Source organism: Mus caroli, chromosome 7, assembly GCF_900094665.2.
Source record: "Mus caroli chromosome 7, CAROLI_EIJ_v1.1, whole genome shotgun sequence".
Classification (NCBI taxonomy): Eukaryota; Metazoa; Chordata; class Mammalia; order Rodentia; family Muridae; genus Mus; species Mus caroli.
The window spans coordinates 129,314,193-129,325,087 of record NC_034576.1 but is presented as its reverse complement, the minus strand read 5'-3'; the positions used below and the strand labels follow the sequence as shown (position 1 = coordinate 129,325,087).

At 49.3% G+C, this 10,895-nt stretch overlaps 1 protein-coding gene across 1 annotated transcript; it reads left to right on the top strand.

Moving 5' to 3' along the window:
- Positions 1–7,409: 7,409 nt before the first annotated feature.
- Positions 7,410–9,603, top strand: Sephs2 (selenophosphate synthetase 2). Its single transcript, XM_021168671.2, has one exon. It carries the CDS (start codon positions 7,574–7,576, stop codon positions 8,921–8,923), a length of 1,350 nt encoding a protein of 449 aa, XP_021024330.1. The 5' UTR covers positions 7,410–7,573; the 3' UTR covers positions 8,924–9,603.
- The last annotated feature ends 1,292 nt before the right edge of the window (positions 9,604–10,895 follow it).

Genomic DNA, 10,895 nt, shown 5'->3' with positions numbered 1-10,895 from the left:
CTTTGTAGACCAGGCTGGCCTCGAACTCAGAAATCCGCCTGCCTCTGCCTCCCGAGTGCTGGGATTAAAGGCGTGCACCACCACGCCCGGGAACAGATGAAGTTTTAAGAAATGTCTAGGGGCTGGAGAACTGGCTCAGTGGTTAAAGCTCAAACTCTTCTGCCAGAGAACTGGACACCTGGCACACAGGAGGTGTACACAGATATACATGCAGGCAAATCAATGATTCACTTTAGATAAAAATAAATTAAGAACTCGCAAAAGCCTCTTTAGAAAACAAAAATGAAAGGGGCATGGTGGTGCACGCCTTTAATCCCAGCATTTGGGAGGCAGAGGCAGGCAGATTTCTGAGTTTGAGGCCAGCCTGGTCTATGAGTGAGTTCCAGGACAGCCAGGGCTATACAGAGAAACCCTGTCTTGAAACCTCCCCCCTCAAAAAAAGAAAGAAAGAAAAAGAAAAAGAAACTCCTGTGTGCTACTAGATATGCACATATGTAGATACATAAAGTAATTTTTAAATTAAAAGTACTTTCCCCCTGTGCTGGTAACTGAACTCAGGGCCTTACATTTGAAAGACAAGCACTCAACCACTACTAAATCCAAAACCCATTCACTATCTTTGTTTGGTTTTGAGACAAGGTCTCCCATGGTTCAGGATGTCCCCAAGCTGACTCTGTGATCAAGGATAACATTGAACATCTGGTTCTGCCTTCCATTCCCAAGTGCTGAGAACTCAGCTGTGTTCCACACACCTGGGTGCTGGCTTTGAGACTTGGGAACAAGCAGAAGAAACTCACTCTAAGTCCTGCCATTTTGTTTTCAGACTCCAGCTAACCATAGGGAGAAACTAAGTTCAAGATCTCAGGCCCTAGTGGACCTGGGGACTTCCCTCCCTGTAGCTGAACAGCTTCTGCTGTAAACAGCTGAGTCCAGACATCTCAGGGACAACTTGTAAGGAGACAGTTGTCCGAGTTCAGACATTTCAAGGACAGCTTCCACGCCTTCTGGCAGGGTCAAACTAAGTTCATGTTCCCAGGCCCAGGAACCCACTCCTAACCTGACGGATGGAAATTCCCACGTTCAACCTTATGTCAAAAATGATTGGACAGGACAGGCAGTGATGGTGCATGCCTTTAACCCCCAGCACTTGGAGGCCAGATTTCTGAGTTCAAGGCCAGCCTGGTCTACAGAGCGAGTTCCAGGACAGCCAGGGCTACATAGAAAAACCCTGTCTCTAAAAACAAAAAAAACAAAAGGGAGCCCACCCCTCCCTTTGTGGTCTCATCCTTTAACTATGCTATACAATGTCTCTTCACTGCCCATGCCCTCCCCACACCCATTGTTCACGGCACCCATCCTCCCTGGGCATCTGCTGTCTACAGTTCCCGCAGTCTCTGCTCACCCTGCAGCCTGAATGGCTTTCCAAAAAGCCCAGCCTGGCCAGCCATGTCGTCCCAGCTAAAAATCCTCCTCTGCTCTCTTTTCAGGGGAAATAAGCCTTTAGTCCTTGACAGGACTCGGGGGGGGGGGAGAGGATTCTGGGGGTTCGGTTTGGTTTTGAGACAGGCTATTATGTAGCTAAGGATGGGCTTGAACTCCCAAACCTCCTGCTTCTACCTCCTAAGTGCTAGGACTTCTAGTGTGTGCCAGCATGACAAGACCCATGGAAGCTTGCATACAGGAAGTTCTGTTGGCTTTACCTTGAAAATCTTTCCAGAATCTGGCCTCTCGCGTGTGTGGGGTGTCTGTCCGCTGCAGGGCACCCTGTTGTGGCTCCCTGGGATCCTGGAGGGTATCTGTAGCCACTACTCTGCTTCGACCCCCACCCCACCTCCCCTCACGGCGTCAGCGCTCTTAGAAAAGCCCAGCACAGCCTGGCCCTCCCTGACATCCCTGACAGGCCTCCTCTTCTCCCTCACCCTTGCTGCTGCCCACACCAGCCTCCTTGCTGTTTCTCTCACACACCAGGTTCTCTCTACTGCGGCCTTAGACCTGTGCCACCTCTGCCCTAAAGGCCTCTCCCCACATTGTCGCTTTCCTCTTCCAAACCCATCCTGCTCCCACCAGCTCTGAGCTCTCCCTGTGCAACTCCTCTGGGATTCAGAGACAGCCTCCCTCTCTCTGTTTCTTTCTCTCCCTGCCCACCCCCACCCCTCCCTTTCCCCACCCCGACCCCATCCTAGCCCCCCACTCACACCCACACCCCGCCCTTCCCCACATCACCCCTCCCTCCCCCCCCCTCCACCCCTCACCCCCACTGCCCACAGGAGATGACTCGCATTTGCCCAACTCTGCCACTCAAGCTCTTCCTCCTTGTGACAGGAGACGGTGGACAGGGTGTGAAGGTTGCGGTTCTGGGTGTCAATCTCAAGTCTTCCCAGGCAGATCCCGTTGCTAGGAGCCCCTGCAGAGCAAGTTCCAGGAAGGCGGGGGCTGGAACTGAGGCTGAACCGGGCCTAGAAACACCAGCAGGGTCAAAGTTGCAGGCACAGTGTCTTTCTCTGTACCACGTGTGCGCACAGTGCCCAGAGAGGCCAGAAGAGGGCACTGCATTTCAGGAACTGGAGTTACAGACAGCTGAGAAACACGATGTGAGTGCTGGGTTGAACCTGGAGCCTCTGGCAGAACAGTCAGTGCTATTTAACCACCGAGCCAGCGTCCCGGGACCCAGAATGATTTAGCAAAGAAGCCTGAGAGTGTAGCCCAATATGCTTGAAGTGCTTGCCCAGAATACACAGACTCCTGCAACAAAGAGAATGTTAGTCATACAACAGTCGGTGAGCCTGGGGGCCGGGGGCCAGGGGCCCTGCCGCTCTCCTGCGAGTTGCCTGAATTCTTCCTTCAGCTCCGCTTTCCCACCCACCAGGCACAAGCCACACCTTTGCTCCTCAGACAGCTACACACTCATTCCACGCAGGTCTTACTTCAAAGGCTCTTTCTCAGCAAGGCCTTCCCTGGCCACCGTTCAGGACACTCCCTCACAGACCACATCTCCCCTTCTGACCTCTCCTCCGCCTTCATCTCCAGTGGATGCTCTTGGATGTTGTCTTGTCCCTCCAGTGTGGGGACAGCAGGCCTTAGTTTCTTGCATGTGTGCCTCTGTGTGTGTGTGTGTGTGTGCGCGCGTGAGTGTACATGTTTGGGCATTCGTGTGAGCCACTGCACACATATGGAAGTTAGAGGACAACATGTAGGAATCAGCTCTCTCTTTCTACCATGTAGGTTCCGGGTGTTAAACTCAGAAATGCAGGTTGGCAGCAAGAGTCACTACCTGATGGACTGTCTTGCTGGCTTGACAATGGACTTTGTCTGTTGTGCTCCGTGCTGTGTCTCTGATGTCTAGTGTAATGCCTGGCACAGAAGAGGCCATACATACGTTTGTTTGTTTTGTTTTGTTTTGAATTTCAGTTTTTGAGGTACGGTGTCATGTAGCCCAGGGTAGTCTGGTACTTGCTGTGTAGCCAAGCACGACTTGGCCTCCTGATTAACCTCGCTCCCACCTCCTAAGTGCCTGGATTTTAGGTAAGTGCTACCTCTGCTGGCTCCCAAGCTGCTTTTGTTTGTTTTTAACTGATGCTTAAAAACCTAAAAGTGATGTGTACTAGTGGAGTGTCATGGTTCTGAGCATTCTGGACAACTGACACTTAATCTGCCAGTACGATTATCCTGCTTTTGTGAAGGGAAACACACACACACACACACTTAAATTTAAAACAAACTCAAGGGAAGAAGGCTATCTTTTGTCTTGTGAGTTTTGGTCGCAGTGGTGTCGGTCAGGAAGGAACCCAAGTAATAAGAAAGAGCAGAGAGAAGACACAGCCTTCAAGGCCTTCGGTGGCCTGCGTCTTCTGACCTAGTCCCCTTCCTCTGGTTTATAACCCCCTCCAATACTGTCAAGTTACAAATTCATTCGTGCGTGCATCAGTCTATTGGTTAGATCAGAGCCCTCAAGGTCAAAAAAACCTCAAAGCCACCAGATGCATCAGCAGGGGTTCAAGTGTTCCCACACATGAGCCTTTGGGGGATATTTCATACCCAGACAGTAACATGAGCCTACATGACTGTCATCAGATGGGACAAATTTTAATTGCGAGGGAAAAGTCCAAAGGACAAGAGAGAAAGTAAACAATGGGCCTCTGAGACTAGTCACTGTTTAACTTGCCAGCTGACGACAGACTTTCTTTTTCCCTCTGAGACAGGAGGCTCCTTCAAGTGTGCCACACGCCTTTATGCTGGACTCTTTCATCACCATAACTCCCAAACGGGAATTACCAGCCCCAGTTTACTGAAGTGGCTCGGGGGAGCAGGATGGCCTATCATTTCCTCAAGGTCACAGCTTGGCTACGTTGGGTGTAAAGACCAGGCCAAAGATCAAAGGCCAAGGGATGGGGTGGGGTGGACGGGTGCAGCGCATTGGTGGGCTGGCCCCACGCCCCCTAAAAACCAAGGCAGGAGGGTGGAGGAGGGCAAGCCTGGAAGAGAGGGAGGAAGAGAGACCCAGGTTCAGATCCAGCACCCATATGGCATCTGAAACTCTACTTCCACTTATATACATGTGAGCAAAACACACACAAAATAAAAAGCAATCAGTGTAGTTCTTTACAAGTTGAAAGCAAACCGGGCGTGGTGGTGCACGCTTTTAACCCCAGCATTCAGGAGGCAGAGGTGGATTTCTGAGTTCGAGGCCAGCCTGGTCTACAAAGTGAGTTCCAGGACAGCCAGAGCAACACAGAGAAACCCCATCTTGAAAAAGAAAAAAAAAAAAAAAAAAAAAGGTGAAATCAGGGTGTAGTGGTGCACACTTTTAATCCCAGAACCCAGGAGGCAGAAATAGACAGATTTCTGTGAATCCAAGGCCAGCTTGGCTACACAGTGAGAGACCATGTCTCAAAAAAAAAAAAAAATCATGTCCTCAAATCCTACATGTCAATATGTCCTTATGTCCTTCTGAAGTATTCCAGGCAGCCTCAATGAGTGGTCTCTGGAGCAGACTATTGGATTGTGATTCTGTCCCACTCTAATTGGTGGTGACCTTGAACAGGGTCACCTGCACCTCATACTCTTCCTTTTCCTTTCTTTTTTCTTTTTTTTTAAGATTTGTTTATTGTACTTATATGAGTACACTGTAGCTGTCGTCAGGCACACCAGAAGAGGGTGTCAGATCCCATTACGGATGGTTGTGAGCTACCATGTGGTTGCTGAGAATTGAACTCAGGACCTCTAGAAGAACAGTCAGTGCTCTTAACCACTGAGCCATCTCTCCAGTCCCCATATTCTTCCTTTTAAATAAATGTTATATTTTAAGCCAGGCAGTGGTGGCTCACCCCTTTAATCCCAACAGTTGGGAGACAGAGGCAGGGAGATCTCTGAGAGTTTAAGGCCATCCTGGTCTACAGAGTGAGTTCCAAAACAGCCAGGGCTCCACAGAGAAACCCTGTCTCTATGACACGTGTGTGTGAGACCAGAAGAGGGCTCCGCAGAGAAGCTTTGTCTCCATGACTCGTGTGTCTGAGGAAGGTCACGCGTGTCTGGGGAGGGTCACGTGTGCGTGTGTGTGTAGGGTCATGTTTGTGAGGAGGGTCACGTGTGTGTGTGTGTGTATGTGTGTAGGGTCACGTGTGTGTGTAGGGTCACGTGTGTGAGGAGGGTCACGGGTGGGGTCTTAGATACTCTGGAGCTGATGTGTAAGCCACCAAGTAGGAGGTGACAAACATTCGTGTCTTCTGGAAGAGCAGCAGACACTCTTACCCATTGAGCCATCTCTGCGACCCCCACACCACATACTCTTAGACAGTGAAAATAGCAAGTCTAACTCATAACATTTTAATGAAAATTAAAACAGCTAGTACATATAAATGACTTAGGGCGTTGCAACTAAAGCCATAATTCTTATTTTAAAAATTATAATCTGGGGCTAGTGAGTAAAAGCATTTACTGTGAATAATCTTTGGTTTGGTTTTTGTTTTCTGAGACAGGGTTTCTCTGTCCTGCAACGAGCTGCAGAGATCCTCCTGCCTTTGTCTCCCAAGTGCTGGGGCTAAAGTCATGTGCCACACCATCCAGTTGTGAAAATCTTGACAACTTCAGTTAAGACTCCATGAATCCATGTAAAGGTGAAAGGGGAGAGCCAAGCTACACAGTCATCCCTGGAAAGCCACACACACCATCAAAGACAGCAACAATACAAAGATTCATTTACTTTTATTTTGTATGTGTAGGAGTGTTTTGGCTATATGTTTGACCAGGAACTGTGTGTTCCTGGTGCTCTCAGAAGCCAGAAGAGGGACATCAGGTCCCCTGGAAACTGGAATTACGGATGATAGCCACCACCATGTAAGTTCCAGGAACTGAACCCAGGTCCTTTGCAAGAACAGCAGGCGCTCTTCACCTACCTACCTCTCCAGCACCTATTTTAGGCTTTTTGAGACAAGATCTCACTGTGGAGCCCAGGCTAGAATGGACATCATTGTCTTCTTACCACAGTTTTCCAAGTACTGGGATCACATAGTGGAAAAACTTATTCATTTATTTGGTTTAGGGTTTCAAGCTGTAGAACAGGCTGGCATGGAACTCACTATGTAGTACTATGTAGTACAGGCTGGCCTGGAATTAACAGTCTCAGTCTCTCAAATGGTGGAATTACAGGCATAAAGCCACTACTATGGGTTTAGCATTTATAATTTCAGTAGACATTGGCAAACCCCCCTGCCTGGATCTGAATTCTCACATATATTAACTTCAAGAAATAGAGACATCTTAGCACAGAGTAGCCATAAATAACTAATAAATTAGCTTGCACTGAAGACTGCGACTCGCTGCTGCCAGATAATGGCCAAAACAGTACCCAAACCTGTGCAGAATTTTTAAGTCCATGTGAAACTTCACAACATCAATTGTGCAATGTGCTTATGCAATCATAGTATTTACTTTGTGATGTCCCTTTTCTTCCCCTAAACCTCCCCTTAAAGTATTTTCTTAGCCTAAATTGGCTTTGGGTCCTGTCAAATGACCCTAGGACTGTTCTGACCTTCTTGGGGCTAGCCCAGTGCCAGAGCTTCCTTCGGTGAGTAATTTATTCTTTGGCAAAGTGATTCCAAAAACAGCAGCCAACTCCAAGACTAGGTTCCCAGGGAGGAGGGGGGCGGAGGGGACACGACACGCACGGGTAACGTGGCTCCCACCTGTAATAACAGCACTTGGAAAGCTGAGACAGACCAATGGACTCGAGTTCGAGTCCATCCTGATCTGCGTTCCAGGCCAGTTACAAAGGGTTCACGTGACGATCTCGCGGGGACCGGTTGTGCAAGCAGACGGTTAATTTGTAATACACCTTTTTGAGTAAAGGAAGCCCGCCTCTCGGTACGGGAATCGTCATTGGATAGAGCAGCTGTCAATCACGCCATATATAAATAGAGGCCGCGCGGCGCTCCGACAGGCAGCGTGGCTCGAGTCCTCCGGTCCGGCTCGCGTGGTTGATCATCTCCTGGTGTAACCTTGGCCCGCTGTGGCTGGGAGACGCATCTGCAGGTATCTGGGCCTTCTGGTCCGCACGGCCTCCCGGGCGAGCGGCGCGATGGCGGAAGCGGCGGCGGCGGGCGCCAGCGGAGAAACCATGGCGGCGCTAGTGGCCGCAGAAGGTTCCTTGGGCCCGGCGGGCTGGTCTGCCGGCCGGAGTTTCTCCAACTACCGGCCGTTCGAGCCCCAGACACTGGGCTTCAGCCCGAGCTGGCGGCTGACGAGCTTCTCCGGCATGAAGGGCTGAGGCTGCAAGGTCCCCCAGGAGACCCTGCTCAAACTCCTGGAGGGACTGACGCAGCCCGCGCTGCAGCCCCCGCTTACCTCGGGTCTGGTCGGGGGCCAGGAAGAGACGGTGCAGGAAGGGGGCCTGTCCACCAGGCCCGGCCCGGGCTCAGCCTTCCCCTCGCTGAGCATTGGCATGGACTCCTGCGTCATCCCCCTAAGGCACGGAGGCCTGTCGCTGGTGCAGACCACCGACTTCTTTTACCCCTTGGTGGAAGATCCCTATATGATGGGGCGCATAGCTTGTGCCAATGTGCTCAGTGACCTCTACGCCATGGGCATCACTGAGTGTGACAACATGTTGATGCTACTCAGTGTGAGCCAGAGCATGAGTGAAAAGGAACGCGAGAAGGTGACACCGCTCATGATCAAAGGCTTTCGTGACGCTGCGGAGGAGGGAGGCACTGCAGTGACCGGTGGACAGACAGTGGTCAACCCGTGGATTATCATCGGTGGCGTTGCCACGGTGGTGTGTCAGCAAAATGAATTCATAATGCCTGACAGTGCTGTGGTAGGAGATGTGCTGGTATTAACCAAACCTTTAGGAACCCAGGTTGCTGCCAATGCCCACCAATGGCTGGATAATCCTGAGAAATGGAATAAAATCAAGATGGTGGTTTCCAGAGAGGAAGTAGAGTTAGCCTATCAGGAAGCTATGTTCAATATGGCTACTCTAAACAGGACTGCTGCTGGCTTGATGCACACTTTTAATGCCCACGCAGCCACGGATATCACAGGCTTTGGCATATTAGGACACTCTCAGAACCTGGCAAAACAGCAAAAAAATGAAGTGTCCTTTGTCATACATAATCTGCCAATAATTGCCAAGATGGCTGCGATCAGCAAAGCCAGTGGGCGATTTGGCCTCCTCCAAGGAACGTCAGCTGAAACCTCTGGGGGATTACTGATTTGTCTGCCAAGAGAACAGGCGGCCCGCTTTTGTTCGGAAATCAAATCTTCCAAGTACGGAGAGGGCCACCAAGCTTGGATCGTTGGCATCGTGGAGAAGGGAAACCGGACAGCCCGGATCATTGACAAGCCTCGCGTTATTGAAGTTCTACCTCGGGGAGCCTCTGCTGCTGCTCCTGATAATTCCAACGCAGCCTCTGAGCCTAGTTCTTGAAATGGAATAGCGGTTGTTGGGAACTCGGAGCCATTCTACCCGCTCAGGGACTGCTGGCCAGGGTTGATTTTTAAGACCTTTCCAAAAGCTGCCTGCATGGTTCCTCCAGACCCATCCAAAGCTTCCTGTATGTACATCCAGGCCTGTGAGTAACGGCGCTGCGGATGTGTGTTCATCTGTTGAGAGCATGAGGAGCAAAAACCCGTTTGCCAAAGCAAGAGGAGGCTATTTCAGTTTTAGGGATATTTTTTTTTTTTGCACTGAGTTCATTTCTGCACAGGGAGTAAAGATTATTAAGATTACATATGAGAAAAGTAAACGTGCAACGTGAAAAGAAATTATTTGGACCAATATATTGATAAATCTAAATTGTTAGGAGAACTCTTACCGATTTATTGTCAAATTTGTTATTAATTTTTTTTTTTTTTGAGAAACTGCCTCTTTTCCTGTTCTGGACAAGAGTTGAGCAGCTTGTCCGACAGGAAAGGAAGACGAGCCACCTGACTTGGTCTCTGATAATGATGTCTCTCCCTCTAACTCCCAGTAAGGACTGGGAGAGGCTGAACAAACCTCAGAGCCAGGTGTCGGCGGCCATTGAATCTTACACTGAAACTTCTGGAGATTTAATTAATAAAGAGAATTTCTTACAGTAACTAAATAAAAGGGACTTTGTTGGAAAACTCTTGTGGCTAATGTTTGGTTCTGTGGATCACTTTCTTGTTTCAGACAGGTTCTCAGGTGCCTTGATTTTTGCTTCTGCCTCCAGTATGCTGCCCAAACCAGCTGGAACGCAGACTCTTTTTACCCCTTGACATTACATCTAGAACTTGCAAAATAGAAAGTAGATGTTGTCCTTGCCCCTGAGTTAAGGGATTTGGGTTTGCTGTCCCCTGAGATGACAAAAGAGGACTTGGAATGGATATAAACTCTAGGGATTTTAGGGTAGACAAAATGGGGGGAAAAATCATAAAAGATGACTTAACAGAATAGAAGAGACTGTCTGAAGGTGGGGATGCTAACAAGAAAGAGCTCTGAAAGGATTCATCGAGGTGAAGGCAGGGTGTTGGCGTGAGAAGAGATGCTGGCTAGAAGCTTATACACAGAACAATTATGTCCTTACACTTGCAACATCCCCTGACACACACACACTTTGAGGTGAGTGACTGCCTTTTCCCTCTAGGAGGAAAAGACAGAAACTCCAGGCACAGCAGTAGACAAGGAAGCCTGATTGAAAGCGCCAATTAGCCATTAAAAAAATGAGCCAGGGCTGGGGATGTGGCTTAGTTGGTGGAGGGCTTGCCTAGCATGCTTGACAGTGGGTTCAGTGAGTGGGTTCCTCAGCACCAAATAAGGCTGGGGTGGTGCCACTGGCATTTGGAAGGTAGAAGCAAAAGATCAGAAACTTAAGATCATCTTTGGTTATATTGTTCAAGGCTGACCTGGGCTACATCTGTATGAGACACTCAACACCCCCTACAGAAGAAACTGACCTAGGATTTGCTGGCAGGTGCCTAGCCTGCAAAAGAGCTTTGGTTCAGTACCTGTGTTTTGGACGTTGGGAGTACCTTGTACTTTGGACATTGGGGATAAAGGAGAAAGAAAATAAGTTTTTAAAACAATGGCCAGGGGCTTGAGGTGTAGTTCAGTATCACAATGGTGTAGCTTGGGCAAAGTCCTAGTTTAATCTCTACCACCAGAAAAAAAAAAAAAAAAAACCTTGCCCGGGAAGCAGCCATCAGTAGGGTGACAGATGAAATACTCTAAAGAAAATGACCATGTCCGGTGACATGTGCCTCAAGCTCGAGGCTCTGTAGCAGGAAAGCCACCATCCTGGGTCTCCCACTTGAAGTATGATTCAATCAATACCCTAAGCTTTTCAATGTCACACCCCCACCTCCCCAGCCCCAACACATGCTTCTGACAGCATCTTGAGGTGTAAGCCAGGTTTGTCTAGATCATCCTGCTTTGGCCT